Source organism: Dasypus novemcinctus, chromosome 13 (genome assembly GCF_030445035.2).
Source record: "Dasypus novemcinctus isolate mDasNov1 chromosome 13, mDasNov1.1.hap2, whole genome shotgun sequence".
Classification (NCBI taxonomy): domain Eukaryota; kingdom Metazoa; phylum Chordata; class Mammalia; order Cingulata; family Dasypodidae; genus Dasypus; species Dasypus novemcinctus.
In genome coordinates, this window is record NC_080685.1 from 88,108,267 (window position 1) to 88,125,275 (window position 17,009).

General features: G+C 40.4%; 1 protein-coding gene across 2 annotated transcripts in view; it reads right to left on the reverse strand.

The window, feature by feature from the left end:
* Positions 1–1,674: 1,674 nt before the first annotated feature.
* Positions 1,675–17,009, reverse strand: part of KLHL12 (kelch like family member 12) — a 46,345-nt gene continuing 31,010 nt past the window's right edge. For both annotated transcript variants that reach the window (XM_058274976.1, XM_004481904.4), the window contains exons 7-12: positions 6,416–6,522; positions 5,407–5,602; positions 4,768–4,926; positions 4,384–4,482; positions 3,405–3,591; positions 1,675–3,219 (exon numbers count right to left, since the gene is read on the reverse strand). In XM_058274976.1, the coding sequence (XP_058130959.1) occupies positions 3,093–3,219; positions 3,405–3,591; positions 4,384–4,482; positions 4,768–4,926; positions 5,407–5,602; positions 6,416–6,522 (875 nt within the window). In that variant the 3' untranslated portion in view covers positions 1,675–3,092. The remainder of the gene's footprint in view (positions 3,220–3,404; positions 3,592–4,383; positions 4,483–4,767; positions 4,927–5,406; positions 5,603–6,415; positions 6,523–17,009) is intronic.

Sequence of the window (17,009 nt, forward strand, 5' to 3'; positions counted from 1 at the left end):
GTGGGCCAGCTTGCCTTCACAAGGAGGCCCTGGGACGTGAACCCACGGTCTCCCATATGGTAGATGGAAGCTCAACTGATAGAGCCACAGCCACTTTCCCCAGCCCTACTCTTAAGCCACTGCTCTTAATCATTACACTATACTTCCATTTGATTAGACTTCTTTAGATCTCCAGCTTATTAGTTCTATTTTAACATGTCTTGGGTTTCCTGAAATGGGCAGGTGAAGGAGAATGAGAAAAAGAACTAAGCGATCTAAGTAATCCCTAATCTCCCCACTTCCCCCCTCTACAGTTATTCTTCCTCTTTGTCCTTCATTACATTTAATAACTATATGCCAGACATTATGCTAAGACCTGAGAAGTCTAAACATGCATACAGACCTAAACCCAATGACACTGTGATTAAACAAATGGAAAAGTGGATTACAGAATTAGAAAAGATTGTACCCAGTGATATTTGAATTAGGCATTAAAAGGTGACTAGGATTTTTATCAGGAAAGCAAGGGTATTTCAGACAGAATAGAATAATATGTGAACAAGGGTGAGAACAAATTTAGGAATGGTTAGTAGACCTTGTGGTTGGAGCACATTATGCCTGGGGGTGGAGTGAGGTAAGATCAGAAAGGGAGATTGGGCCCAATCACCATATGCCTTGTGTCATGCTAAGTAATTTGAATTTTATAATATGGTCAATGGGGTCTTTGGATTTTTAGGCCAGAAACAACTGTTCAACATTAACTGAAATCATCTGTATGCTTGGTACTGTAATGATCCCACCTGTGCTTTGGAAAGATAATATGACAAAATGGAGAGGCTAGATTGAAGAAAGGAAAAAAACTAGAGGTAAAGATATCAGGAGGCTATCACTCCATGAGTCCAGTCAAGAGACAAAGGCCTCAACTATCTAGTAGCATATGCAAGAAGGTAAGACTGGGGAAAGAGTGGAAAGGAAGCAATGAGTTTCAATATGCTGATTCTTCTGCAGAATTTTCAGTTGTGGCTGTCATATAATGTTTAGGGATTATGGTCTAAACTAAGAAGGGAAGTCGACAATATAGACAACCTAGGAGTCATCATTTCTTGACCCAACCATTTCTCTGCCTCCCATTCAAACTTCCCTGGATCACTTCCTGAGATATGATGAACCACATGTTCCATACGCTGTCGTTTAACCAGCAGGCACAATCTATCTGCTAAAGAACATGGATCAAAGTGTTAACAATCTTCTTCAGTGAAAATAACTTCCCCTTTTGGTTTTCCCTTTCCTTTGCTCTGGCAATACCAGGATTTTTGCAGTTTTGCAGGCCTTCTGCATCTCACCAACCATAAACTGAAGCAAACAGAAAAAGGACTGTGAGTGACCAAAATCCTAAAATTTAAATGGGTACTAAATTAGTTCAATATTGCCCCTTTCTTCCTGTTGATTTTCAGGTAAACTCCAAGTTTGAGAGGGACCAATGAAAATGGCAAGTTCAGGTAAACATCTTACTGATGAGGATCTCCATGGTGGTAAAGTGTTCTCCTCTTACCCTGTGTCTAACAGAGAAAGACAGCAGAGCTAGTTGACAGTGAAACAGATGAAGAGATGGGATGTACATTTGATCCCTATCCCCTTTCCCCCAAGATGTCTGGTGATGGCAGTGCTGGTTAGCCACAAACTCCCCTAAAGGCATTTGAGACAGGTGATTTTTAATATTTTCTTAAAAAAATACAAAGGAAATTAACTCTGTAGATGAATACAACTTGGGGAAAGGGGAAAAATGGAATTTCAGAGCAAATGGAAAGTGCATCCTTATTTAGATCATCACATTCCCACACTTCCAGTACCCATAAAGCAAAAATTTCACTCCATAACACAGAGGAGCCTTGGATGATAGCTCAGAAATGGCGATAGCAGAGGTACTGCAACTAACAAAAGAGATTTGGTTGTCTTTGATTGGTCTATACTGGGAAGAATAAAGTCCACTGACAGGACAGGTAAGGGAAACTTATAGGAGGAAAAGGACTAAATGTACCAAACAACAGCAGTAAAAACCACTCCTTAGCAGAGATATGCCCTTAAAAGAACGGGGTAGTAATCAGGTAGCTGAAATACTAGGCTGCTGTTACCTCACCCCACCCCAAAATAAATAGTGTGGGAGTGTAATAGTGTAGTAGTAGTTGATTCAACAAAGTCTCTCACCCACTCAAGGCAAACCTTGCCATGGCTATATGAGGCCTGGTAGGGGAAAAGACGATAGTAAAATCAGAGGTACTTCTAGTTTATCCCCAGGCATACTGAACCCCTAAATTTTTGCAAATTTCTTTCATCCCAATATTTGTTCACTCTGTTATTCTTTTGGACAGTGTCCAGTGACAAGAGATGCAACATTCTACTTTAGAAAGACCTTGAGGAAATAAAGATCCTTCAAAAATATACTTTTCTCAGTCTTCCAGGCTATACTTCAGTGGTTTCTAGGGTCACTCAAATTCCATCAAATTAAATTTACTTACTGTATCCTCTGTGCTGATATACCAACCCAGTCCCCTTCAAGGGAGTGTCAGATGAATCTCTCTCCAATGACCTCCCAAGGCTCTGACAGGGCTCTATTTTTCCCTCCAGAATGGAACTGCATTGTCCCTAACTATCTGTAGAAAAGACATTTATTTGTTCCTGGGGAAAAAAAATGCTTGGGTTTTTTCCAAGCGTACTCAAGTTGGTATCCTTCCAATTATCTAAGCTGAATACTGCACACATCTAGTAGTTCTCTGCAATATATGAGGCACACTATATATATAGATATATATATATCCCAAACACATGGTAAGTGTCAATGACAAGACGAAGTACTCCCCATGCAGGAGGGATGATCATGGTCTCTCATATCCATTCAGTGTGCATCCTCTTTCCTTGAGTGTCAGTTACCCACCCTTCTCAGGGACAATTATCAGCGCGGGGAGAGTGTCAAATAAGTACAATCATCACTGCACCGGTGCTTGTAATCACCCTGTGCACACAGTAAGACATAGACATTCTGGAAAGGATCCTTGATTCTCTCAAAAACTGTCCCTTGAAATGGTCACTAGCTTTGGATGGCATTCCAACAACAGTCACTTCTCTCGGAGAACACATACACCGGCATCACAGCGCTGAGTTCCCATGGATGTCACTACTTCCCAGCTGTCGATGATGGGGTCATAGCATTCAATGCTACTCAGCAGAGAATTCCCATCATATCTGCGTGGGAAAGAAGCAAAAGAAGGAATTGAGTTTTCTCTTCTTTTCCATACAAGTCCTTCATCAGGTTGCCACTGGGGATTGTTCCTCCCACCACCCAAACCCTGTCTCCATTCAAATAATGAGGATTGGACCACATAGACTCTTGTCCTGAAAGCATGATGACTCTATAGTTTCTAACTTACCCTGCAATTGCATAGAGTCTCCCCCGAAGCACTGTAGCCCCTACATAGCATCGTGGGGTGGTCATACTAGTGACAGTTGTCCAGGAGTCTGTACGAATGTTATATGCTTCAACAGAAGAAAGGTGGGCTGTACCATCAAATCCCCCCACCACATAAATATGGTCATTTAGCAGGGCTACTCCTGCACCTGGGGGAAGAGAGGGTATAGCAAATAAATACTAAGCCTAGGATCTGAATTCTAGAAACAAAACATGGTCACTGATGCCTAGCTGCACTCTAGAAGAAGAATGCAGACCGGGGCCAGAAAGGCCTAGAATATCTAGTCCAGCACTGGTAAGCACAGCTGTAAGCCCTCTGGCTAACATGAAATGAGGAAACAAAAATTGAAATGGTTGTCTTCTTCATCTTCATTGATTTGGAGCCTAACCCTCTTCAATTAGAAGAAAAGAAGGATGTGAGAAAAAGAAGGCAATAAAGGCAGAAAGAAAGCAAGAGTTGTGAACATGGTTTTATACAAATTTTACCCAGAGGAAGTAAGCTGAAACAGCACAGTGTTTTCTCTTTTCATATATTTCAAGCTACTCTACTGTGAAGGTAAGTAACTATTCTTCTGTTCCCAAAAAAATGAATTAAAGACATTACTCAACATTTATTTAACATGTACTACATGTATAAATTGTACTAGATATTATGGAACGTAGGGAAGGAATAAGGATGTAAAAAATTAATAAAATCAGAAGGCTTTTGCCCTCAAATTTATAATCTAGTTGAAAGTTTAAATTGTCTTTATCCTCAATATTACTCAGAGAAAACAGAAGCAAAGAGGAAGATAGAATCTGACTTTTTACATTAAGCCTACAGTGAAGGAGGAAATATAACTCAGATTTATTGATACTGTTGTCCTGTGTTTATTACTATATATGTAAAGATTTGACAGCACTGTCTACTGTTCCCCACCATCAGATCGGACTGGTCTTACCAGAGCGCTTGGTGGCCATTGGCGTAACATTAGTCCAGTGTCCTGTATGTGGATCATACTTCTCAACTGAATTTAATATATTTAAGCCATCATATCCTCCTGAAAGACAGAAAGAATGTTAAGTCCCCATGCCCATTCCCAGAGTGCTTTCCCTGAATGCTTCCATTAATTCTTTTGATTTTAGTTCTTCCACAAAAATTCCAATAAAGAGAAATATGAGTGCTCTATTTTCTGTCTATAAAAAAGATAATCCCAGTTAATAGAAAACGTATTGGCCTAGACCAGGGTTTTAGTTGAAGAAAGTCTATGGACTTAATTCTGATACAAAGATGAAAGGTCTGTTACTCATAGTTTTCTTCCATCCCTGTCTCCCAGGCTGAATACCAAGACAGTAGATCACTCCACTGGCCACCACAAGGCCGGCACCTTCCCGGGCTGTCTGCATATCTCCCAGCATGCTCCACTGGTCAATGTTTGGGTCATATCGCTCCATACTGGTGTGACGCCTGCTTCCATCAAAGCCTCCAGATACATAGATCATATCTGTCCAGGATGAACAAATCACAGACTATTAGAGAATGAGAGATTTCTAATAACTCTCTTCTCTACAAATTCCTCTCAGGTTCTTCAAGTGTCTGGGAGCAAAAACAAAGTGTTTTTATGTGGTAAGTCAATTAAATTTTATAAATAAGAAAGATGGCACAGTTAAGACATTTAAAAAGAATGGGATAAGAAGGACTTCTTATCTGAATAATCTGAAGACTAGAGTTTGCAAAAATACAACTAGTGCCATTTTCCCACCTATTGCATGGGAACTTGATTTACCAACTTTATATAGTGAGCACTGAAAAACCCATGAATACTGAATAACTTTGTTAACACTATATTTCTGAAAGCAAAAAGTAATAGTTGACCATATGTGTTATCTTCCACATTTTCTGCTTTTGCCAGACAGCAGGAGAAGTATGAACCTTGACCCAGTCAGAGCAAAATGGAAACAGTGCCCTGTACAAACAAGCCTACCTCCCAGGGTGGTAGCTCCAGCTAGGCCTCGTCGAACATTCATAGGGGCCACAGAATACCAGACTCCATCCTCATCTGCTGTGTAGTCTAGACATTCCACTGAACTAAGGCGAGAACGGCCATCATAGCCACCAATTACGTAGATCCGGTCATGTAGGGACACTGAGGCTACATATCGTCTCTTTCGAGTGATGCTCTGTGAATTTTAGAAAGAAGAGGTAAAGAGCATTTAAGTCAGATAAGCTTTGGGCCTAATCTTTTTCTCTCCTTTCTGTTTTTATCCACAGACCTCTCTGCTGCTTTGTCACCACGAACCATCCTATAGGTATCTCAAGTGGCCTTTGGCTATCTACCTACTGAACGAATACCGTCTTACTTGTTGTGGTACTCTTAGAGATGCAAGTCTTCTGCACATTTGCCTCTTTCCAAGGCTTCCAAGGATTTATTGTTTTTCCATTATCAATTATCTGGCTCTTTTCTATTCTATATGTTACTGGACTAAGAGACTGACACCCTTCCATAATGTATAAAAGTATTCCTACATTTCTAATCAAAGGGTCAGAATTCTGAAGACTCTAAAAGGCAGAGGGATTGATTAAAATATTTCTGTATTTCTCAAAATAATTATTATTCATTCAGCATTGAAACAGATGTACTCAGGAAGAAAGTTCCAAACTTCTGAGTTCAACTGAACAGTAGTTGAATTTAACACAAAATACTGAGTTCAATTTAATACAGCATGACCAATGGAGCATGCTGGAAGTTATACAGACTAGCTAGGAAGGTGCCAAAATACTGGTGACTAGCTGAGTTTAATCTAACACAGTGCCATTCACAAATCTGAAGTCAAATCTGTTTATTGGGTACCTACTGTGTGCAAGGCACTGTTATAAGGAACACTGTGCTGTTACCAGGCTTTCTACTGTTAGGGGTGGAATAACTATGACCTAGAAGCAGGGAGTGACGACATTTAAGCTGGCTGCCTACAAATGGTTCCACCATTACTTACTGGCAAAAAGCTCCACTCCTGAGTTTTGGGATCATATTTCTCTACCACATCAATGGGAGACTGCTGACTTCCAAAGCCCCCAACTACCAGAAGCACTTCATTGGCTCCTGTGGACAAAGGGAGGAAAAGATAAGTTACTACATCATCCCTGACTGAATAACCCCTCACAAGGAGACAGCTCTAGGATATCTTATTTTATGTGGCCAGAGAAGCAATCTGAAATAGGAGATATATTGTAAGGCTACATAACAGAAAAATATTTCTTCTTGATGCTCTTGCTCTTGAGAATATGAATATCTGAAATTTAAATTTCTGGGCATGAAAGCTCCAGAAGACAAAGTGAACATACCACTATACCATTTCAACCCATCTAGATGACTCTAGCTGACATAACTGAGGTCCTATGTGCAGGTGGGAGGCAAACAGTTTTCTGCCCTTCTCAAATTGTGAAAATCAAATTGGGAGTGGTTTTGCAATGGAGAAAGAACATTCTTTTACACTTTTCTCTAAAGTTGAGGGTTGAAGACTTAGGAATCAAGAATCAAGTGATAAGTATGTTCTTCCATTGGCAGTATAGTAAAAAGAATACATAAATAAAAGACAAGATCAAATTGGGCTGCAATTTGACCTTGGATTTTAAATATCTTGCATGTTGTTCTCACCCCATAAGGTCCGTACCCACTATAAAAATTGTATGGAAGAGTAAGTATATAAAATGTTATGCAAATGTAAACATTATTATACAAATAAAAATTTACAAGTGCTGATTGGGAAAAAAAAAGAATCAAGCGATAGATTTTTTTTTTTCTTTTTAGGAGGTAGTGGAGATTGAACCCAGGACCTCATACTTGTGAAACACATGCTTAAGCACTGAGCTACACCCATTTCACATCGAGTTATAGATTTTCAAAATCTCTTCTTTGCGAACTTTAATTTTCCAATTTAGCCAACTTCATGACCATGTTCCTTGCCAATTCATCAAAACTGCCAAGTAAACACAGACTAGGCTATGCAAGAGAAAGTCTTTTTGCTACCATTTTCCCAAAGAAGCTTTTTTGACAGTTTTTTATATCCTCCTCTTCACACAGATAACAATCTTATTCTAATAAAATGTCCCCTACTTTGTCTCTTTCCAAAGAGCAAATTCCCTCTGAGGAAACCTCTTTGGCATTTGCTCTATTAGAACTTATGAAGACAATTGTTAGCTGGAGCATTTTAGACAATTAAATCTCTAGGAGAGTATTTAGGAGACTAAGGTGATTTTTTTTACACACTTTTTTAATTCCCCCCCACTCCCTGCCTCCCTGAGATAGCGCCCTCATTTGTTTGCTCATTTTTTTTTTTGCTCATTATTTACGCTTGTCTGTCTGTTGTTGTTGTTTTTTTTCCCATTTTTTCTTTTTTTAGGAGGCACTGAGAACTGAATCCAGGACCTCCCATGTGGGAGGTGGGTACTCAACTGCTCGAGCCACATCAGCTCCCTGCTCATTTTTCGTTTTTCCTCCTTGTCTGCTTGTTTTTTTCTTCTTGTTTTGCTAGCTGTCTGCTCATTGTTTGTTTGTGTTCTTTAGGAGGCACCAGGAAATGAACCCGGGACCTCCCATGTGGGAGGAGGGCACTCAATTGCTTGAGCCACATCTGCTCCCTAAAATGATCTTAAATGTAAACAGGACTTAAAAGAGCAAATGTAACACCCTGAAGCTTCTAAGAAACACAGATCCCCTAATGAAGTAATGGATCTGACAATTATAACATAAATAAAAAAGATAAACATACTACTTTATAATGGATAGGTAACCAGATATTGTATACTTCCTTTTTTTAAAAAAAAAGATTTATTTATTTATTTCTCTCCCCTTCCCCCCCAACCCCGGTTGCCTCTTCTCTGTGTCTATTTGCCACGTCTTCTTTGTCCGCTTTTGTTGTTGTCAGCGGCATGGGAATCTGTGTTTCTTTTTGTTGCGTCATCTTGTGTCATTTCTCCGTGTGGGCAGTGCCATTCTTAGGCAGGCTGTACTTTCTTTGGCGCTGGGCGGCTCTCCTTATGGGGCGCACTCCTTGCACGTGGGGCTCCCCTACACGGGGACACCCCTGCGTGGCACGGCACTCCTTGTGCGCATCCGCACTGCGCATGGGCCAGCTCCACACGGGTCAAGGAGGCCCGGGGTTTGAACCGCGGACCTCCCATGTGGTAGATGGACGCCCTAACCACTGGGCCAAGTCCGCCCCCCTGTACTTCCTGATGTAATGGAATAGGTAATATAAATCCACCACCACCAAAGTAGTATTCTTTCCAAAAAGTTAACCTGATTCTTATTAAGCCTCTAATCTAACCACCAGTTTACAGGAAATTCAGGGGTTAGAGGAAATGTTAAATGTTACTGCTGTGATGAAATAGCAAAATCCAAAATATGGAAATTCTATAGGTCACACAACATGGTTTCTTCAACAAATAAACTACAAGGAAAAAGCCAAAGCAGGAGGCGGAACCTGTGGATTGAAAGGCTTAGAAATGGGTGGCAGACTTGGCCCAGTGGTTAGGGCATCCGTCTACCACATGGGAGGTCCGCGGTTCAAACCCCAGGCCTCCTTGACCAGTGTGGAGCTGGCCCATGCGCAGTGCTGATGCGCACAAGGAGTGCCGTGCCACGTAGGGGTGTCCCCCACATAGGGGAGCCCCACGCACAAGGAGTGCGCCCCGTAAGGAGAGTGGCCCAGTGCCAAAGAAAGAGCAGCCTGCCCAGAAATGGCACCTCCCACACGGAGAGCTGACACAAGATGATGCAACAAAAAGAAACACAGATTCCTGTGCCGCTGACAACAACAGAAGCGGACAAAGAAGACACAGCAAACAGACACAGAGAACAGACAACTGGGGTGGGTGGGAGGGGAAGAGAAATAAATAAATAAATCTTTAAAAAAAATTGGGATTAGAGTTCCTTTAAAAAGATGGATAATGGTATTTTGGAGATGTTAGAAAAGGTTCCTTATCTTATAGAGATACATTCTGAAGTATACATAGATGAAATTAAAATCTGTCAGGGATTTGCTTTAGAACAGATCAAACAAGTCAGGCCATGTGTTGATAATTGCTGAAAGTGGGTGATGGGTATTACATTATCCTGTTTTTATATATATTTGAAATATATATAATTTAAAATTTCAAATATGTGAATTTTCTAAATAATATATATATCCAACACATAAAAAATGTTTAACCTCACCTTTTAAGAGGGTATCTGTCTCCTACACTTGCCAAATAAAGTAAATGGATTTTTCTCCAAGGTGGGACAGGAAGTAAGTCTCAGCAGTCAGCTCCTTCTAAAGAAAGCAAAGCCTTTGGCCAAGGGTCTTTTCCTATTACATTGACTTCATGTATCCATAAAAGTCCTTCAAGCTGGGAGAGGTCACATGTGACTTGTTTTTTCCTTTGCAGAACTGTTCCCCTATTTTTGTTTTTTAAAGATTTATGTTTTTAACATTTATTTCTCTCCACACACACCCCCCCAGTTGCCTGCTCTGTGTGTCCATTCGCTGTGTGTTCTTCAGTGTCCACTTGTATTCTTGTCAGCAGCACCCAGAATCTGTGTCTCTTTTTGTTGCGTTATCTCGCTGTGTCAGCTGTCTGTGTGTGTGGAGCTGCACTTTTTTCGTGCTGGGTGGCTCTCTTTATGGGGTGCACTCCATGCGTGTGGGGCTCCCCTATACGGGGGACACCCCTGCATGGCAGGGCACTCCTTGCATGCATGAGCATTGCACGTGGGCCAGCTCCATGTGGGTCAGGAGGCCCTGGGTTTGAACCTTGGACCTCCCATGTGGTAGGCAGACGCCTATCCATAGGCAGATGCCCTATCCTCCCCTACTTATTTACCTCTTCTTACCTGACCTGTTCTCTTCCTCTGACTTGAACAGAGAGGATAAGAGTAATCCTATCCAAATACATTTCTTCTTGTGGATGAATATGATGCTAGTAGATGTTATTAATATGGATAAGAGAATGAAAATACTCTGTAGCAACTGAGTTATTGTCTATGCTTGCACATTTTAAAATTTTCCTTGATTTCGGCTGCAATTTTGTTGCTTTATGTAATTCCCAGAAAATAAACTGGGGAAGGGGGATGGGGTGGACTTCTTTCTTTATTATAGGGTTCCATTTAGGCAGCTTTTGAAGGATAGGGGTATAGAAGCAGATAGTAAGTTTTTAAATCATGCAGTGAAATTGAGAACTGACAGTACTCACGGTTGGCTAAAAATTATTCAGCAAACATTCTGGTAACTGATATATCCATAAGAGAACATGGACAGAGATGTACGTATGAGCCTCTTGTGGACTTTATGACTCTAAGTGTGGTTTGAGACCACTGGGTTCCCAATTTTTTTTTTTTTTGCCATGAATGACTCCTTTCATTATTTTCCCCAGTTCTCTCCAGTTACCCAGACCCACCAATTTTAACATTTTGCTACCTTTGCCAAATGTTCTTTCTTCTGAACATTTGAGAACAGGCTGTATTAACTCCTTGAACATGTACATCTCCTACAAACAAGGATATATACACTTAGACAATCACTTTAAGTGTAGTTACCAAGTTCAAGAAACTTAACATTGATATAAAGCTTACCTTCTATATTCCAATTTTTTCTTATGTACCAATAATGTCCTTTTGAGCCTTTTCTCTTCCATTTTTAGATCCTATCCAGCATCATATATTGCATTTAATTGTCATTATCTCTTTAGTTTAGCTTTTTCTTTTAACCATGGAAACATATATATCTCTCCCAAGCATACCTTTTAGTGGGGTTAATCAGACTTACAATGTTATAGTACTTTCACCCCCACCCACTACTGGAACTTTCCCTTCATCCCAAACAGAAATCCTACATTCATTTTGCTTTAACTCCCCACTGCCCCTGCTCCCTAACCCTGGTAACCAGTATTCTACTTTCTGCCTCTACTAATTTGCACATTCTCTAATATTTTCTTTATAGTTACCACAGGCCTTAAATTTAACATTCAAACTCTGTAACAATCTCATTTGCTTTGATACCAACTTAACTTCAATAGCATAATAAATTATGTTCTTTTACCCTTCAGTCCCCCCACCTTTATGTAGTTCTTGTCACAGACTACAAATTTATACATTATAAGTCCAAAACCACTGATTTATCATAACATTTTATGCTTTTGCCTTTTTAAGATCCTGTAGGAAGTAAAAAGTGGAAATACAAATCAAAAGTACAATAGTATTTGTATTTACCCATGTCATTGTCTTTACTAGAGATCTTTCTTCACGGGGTTCAGTCAGTTGTCTTTCACTTCCTTTCAACATCCTGAACTCCCTTTATCATCTCCACTGATGTAGTGGTGAAAAAGACCCTCAGCTTTTGTATATCCAGGAATGTCTTAATTCCCCCCTCATTCTTGAAAGATAGTTTTGTCAGATATAAAATTCTTGGTTGGCAATTTTTTGCTTTCAGCACTTTAAATATCTTCCTACAGCCTTCTTACCTCCATGGTTTCCAATGAGAAATCAGCACTTAATCTTACTGAGATTCCCTTGTACGCAGCATGTTCCTTCTTTCTAGTGGCTTTTATAATTTTTATCTTTGGCATCCAAGAGTTTCATTATAACATGGCATGGTGAGGGTCTATTTGAGTATATCCTATTTGGAGTTTGCTGAACATCTTAGATATGTATATTCATGTCTAGTTAAATTTGGGAAATTTTCAACTGCTGTTTCTTTGAATATGCTTTCAGTCCTTTCCTCTTTTTCTTCTGGGATTCCCACAATGCATATATTGCTATGTGTGCTGGTGTCCCACAAGTTCCTCAGGCTCTGTTCACTTTTCTTCATTCTTTCTTCTTTCTGCTCCTTAGACTGGATGATTTCAGTTGTCTTATCTTCAAATTCACTGATTCTTCTGCCAGCTCAATATGCTGTTGAAACCCTCCAAGGAAAATTTTTTTTTAAGGTACTGGGGCTGGGGATTGAACCCAGGACCTTCTATGTGGGAAGCTGGCGCTCAATCATTGAACCACATCGGCTTCCCTTTTTACATTTGTTTTACTTATTGTCTTTTTTTTTTTTTTTTTACAAGGCACTGGGAGCCAAACCCAGTACCTTCCAGGTGGGAAGTGGGTGCTCAACCACTTGAGCCATATCCACTCACTCCAAGGAATTTTTAATTTCTGTTACTATGGTCTTTAGCTCTGTTTGGTTCCTTCTCATAATTTCCATCTCTCTATTGATATTCTCTTTGTGTTCCTATTTCATTTTTCTTACTTCCTTTAATTATTTGCCCATATTTAAGACCAAGTCTTTGGAATGTTTCAGGTCTGATACTTCTCACCGATGGTTTCTAATGATTTCACCTTCTTCTTTGCCTGGGCCAGGGCTTCCTGTTTCTTTGTATGTTTTGTAACCTTTTGTTGAACCCTGGATATTCTGATATTTTAATGTGTTATTGCTGGAATTTAGGCTCTGAGGCATATACTCCTTAAAGATTTTTTTCCCCTAAAGCTTTTATCCAGCTACTGTTATGACCAAACTCAAGCGTTCCTTGAATGCCAGGAGCTAACTAAGACAAAAACAAAACAAAACATACTCCTTATCCAATTTTTGTAGATTGATCTGTTATCTGTATGAGTGCTCTCCTTCAGAGCTTATCTGTCTGAAGAATAGCCCAGGCCCAAGCATAGGGGCCTCCCTGGTCCTTTCTGTGCATGTGTCTTCCCTTGGACATGTGCATGCAGCCTTAGCAATTTCTCCATTTACATGGATACAAATATTTCTGTTTCCTAGGTAGCTGTTTCCTTATGGTCCTGCCACTAAACTTTATGTCCAATAGTCAGCAATGCCTTGCCTCAGGCAGCACAATTTGTCTGCTCTCCTGTAGCGTTCTGTATGAGAGTTCTGAGAACTGCCTTTCATAGGCAGGCCAAGTTCTGGGATGGTGAGTCCCTTAGGCCACCACTAGATGGACTGAGTCAGAAATACATGCTCCGAGTCTATGCAAAATTGTTACTATGGTTCCTTTGGAGCTAAGACCAGAAATCCATGTGAGTGGTGGTGGTGGTGAGGGTGGTGGCAGTGGTGGTGAAGGCAGTGAAGGATGGGGGAGGGTCCAGCCAGGAGAGTAAGAGATTCTACTGCTTTTAAGCGGCATTTTTCTTGAATTGGCAGTTCACCATTACTACAATCATTTAACTGTTGTTAAAGGTACATTTAATTGTTGTTAAATATTACTGGGAAGCGGATGTGGCTCAAAGAGTTGGGCACCTGCCTATCATGGGAGGTCCCACATTCGGTTCCTGGTGCCGCCTAAAAAAGACCAGCACGACAGTGAGCTAACATGACATGATGGCATAGCAAGCTGATGCAACAAGATGATGCAATGAGATGATGTAACAAAGAGACACAACAAGGAAACACAATGAAAGGCACAACAAGCAGGGAGTGGAGGTGACTCCAACTATTGGGTACCTCCCTCCCACATGGGAGTTCCTGGGTTCGGTTCTCTGTTCCTCCTAAAAAAGAAAATGAGCACACAATGAACAGACACAGAAAACAGACAGTGTACCAACACCGGGGGGAAGGAAAGGGAGCTGAATAAATAAAATAGATCTTAAAAAAGTGCAGTAAGCCATCTTGGCAGTGCCATGGTCATTACTTTTTTCAGGGGGAGGAATGTGTGTGCGCTATGGCGTGCTGTTAGGGCATTAGAGCAGAGAGACTGCAGGACTGCAACTAACAGGGTTCAGAGGGCTACACTGGCATTTGCATTGATGTCTAGTTCAGGAAAGGGAACTACAAATTAGGAATAGCAATTTCCATTATATCCTCTGGGAGAGAACAGAGGGTAAGATTACCAACTAAAAACAAAATCCTCAAACTTTACTTGGCATGCTATTTTTACTTGGTTTTTAATTATTATTTTTTTCATTTAAAAATACTTTGCTAAAAAATGCTAACCATCATCTGGGCCTTTCAGCGGATTGTAATCTTTTTGCTGGTGGAGGGTCTTGCCTTGATGTTGATTGCTGCAGGCTGGGGTGGCTGTGGCAATTTCTTAAAATAAGACAACAATGAGGTCTGCCACATCGATTGACTCTTCCTTTCATGAGAGATTTCTCTGTTGCACGTGACGCTGTTTGATAAAGTTTTACCCACAGTGGAACTTCTTTCAAGACTGGAATTGATCCTCTCAAACTGCTTTGTCAACTAAGTTTATGTAATATTCTAAATCCTTTATTTTCATAATTTATATTTTATTATGTATTATTTTTATTTTTGGAGGTACTGGGGATTGAACCAGGACCTTGTAACATGGCAAATAGGCAGTCAACCACTTGAGCTACATCTGTTCCCCAAAACCAAGATTTACTTTTCTTATGCTGTATACGAAGAGTCATTATCCTGGTAGCTGATTTAGTAACATCTATGAATAGTGATGGGTAGAGGACATAATGGTAGGAACAATCTAATTCTTAAGACACTGACAAAGTGATGCTAAGTCTTATCTCTTTAGTGCCAGGTTCATATGATGTTTATATATACATTTTAAAAATGAAATATAAAATTATATGTAATATTTTAAACAAAAGTAATCCCATGCTTATGATAATAGAGGTATATAACTTAAACATTAATAATTAACCTTGCTGAAGATTTAGTATGGATCCTTGAATACCTTTGTTATGCTCTTAGAAACAAATGCACATAAATAGTTTTTTGCCTCTTTTCTAAAAAATGACTCCCTCCCCGCCCCTAAGTATATCTGAGTCAATCAGTCTGTCTACCAAGCTATGTATATGTGACTTGAGGCTTGTTTTTTTTTTTAAGTAAAATTCATTTAATAAGTATGTTCGATATAAACAATTTGTCACAAATGTTTCATTTTAAGGGTCTACATGAAAAATCACAGTATGCATAGACTGGAAGAAAATTATGAGACAAAAACAGCCCAGAGATGTTCATGTGTCAAAACATGAACCTTTCCAAGTCTTTTTTTTTTCTCCAAATCTTCTTAAGGTTTGGGGAAAAAAACTGGTTCATTTTTTATTAAAAACACATACTCTATCTATGTGTGTTTTTTTTTTTAAGATTTATTTCTCTCCCTTTTTCACCTGATGTCTGCTGTGTCCTTTCGCTGTGTCCACTTACATACTTGTCATGTGGTGCTGGGAAACTGTGTTGCTTTTTTTATTGCATCATCTTGCTGCGTCAGCTCTCCATGTGTGCAGCACCACTCCTGGGCGGGGCTGCACTTTTTTTGTGCGGGTGGCTCTCCTTGTGGGGTGTACTCCTTGTGCGTGGGGCACCCCTACATGGGGGACACCCTTGCATGGCACAGCACTCCTTGCGCTCAGCAGCACTGCGTGTGGGCCAGCTAACCACATGGGTCAGGAGGTCCTGGGTATCGAACCCTGGACCCTCCATATAGTAGGCGGACGCTCTATCAGTTGATCCATATTGCTTCCCCCATGTGATTTTTTTTTTAAGATTTATTTATTTATTTATTCCCACCCCTCACCCTGCCCCAGTTGTCTGTTCTCTGTGTCTATTTGCTGCGTGTTCTTCTTTGTCTGCTTCTGTTGTTGTCAGCGGCATGGGAATCTGTGTTTCTTTTTGTTGCGTCATCTTACTGTGTCAGCTCTCCGTGTGTGGGGTGCCATTCCTGGGCAGGCTGCACTTTCTTTCGCGCTGGGCGGCTCTCCTTATGAGGCGCACTCCTTGTGCGTGGCGCTCCCCTTAACAGGGACACCCCTGCGTGGCAGGGCACTCCTTATGCACATCAGCACTGCGCGTGGGCCAGCTCCACACAGGTCAAGGAGGCCCGGGGTTTGAACCGTGGACCTCCCATGTGGTAGACGGACGCCCTAACCACCGGGCAAAATCCACTTCCCTGATTTTTTTCTTAATGCATGTGATTCTTTACTATTCTTCTCACCATATACCTAATTTCCTATAAATTCCAATAAATTTCTAAATTAATGGTGTTTGATTTAAACTTCCCAAGAAATGGTTTACCTACTGCCATAAGAATGGAATTAAAAATACCTATGGATCATATTTAATCCTAAAGAGAACAATGGATTTGGTTGGGTTTCAAGACAATGATTTGTATTGAAGTGATCATACATTCTTTACCTTTTTCTTGGGTGCAATTTGGAAGTAACCTGCCTTTTAATAGCCTACAATGGACATAATGGTGGTAATTCAAGTGAGTAGTAACATCACTAACAAAATCATCTAACACACACATTGCTACAATGTTACCACAGTTACTACCAGATCAAAAGTTTCAGGAAAACAGAACCACTAAGCCTTTTGACTTGCACAAATTCAGCACTTGATAGGATATAAGCCTTTATTTTCTTCCTTTTTGGGGTTTTCAGATTGGTCTTGTGTTGTTCCTTCCACTTGCTCTTTTACATCTTCCTTCATGCTTAGGGCCTGCAGTTTAAGGGGTGTTTCTGAGATTCCACTTGGAGTAACTTAACTCTGGATGTCTGGGACAGCATTCCAGCTCCCAGCTGTTGCTGAGGATGCAAAGGTGGTGACCACAGCCTCCACTTCAGTCATTTATGATGAA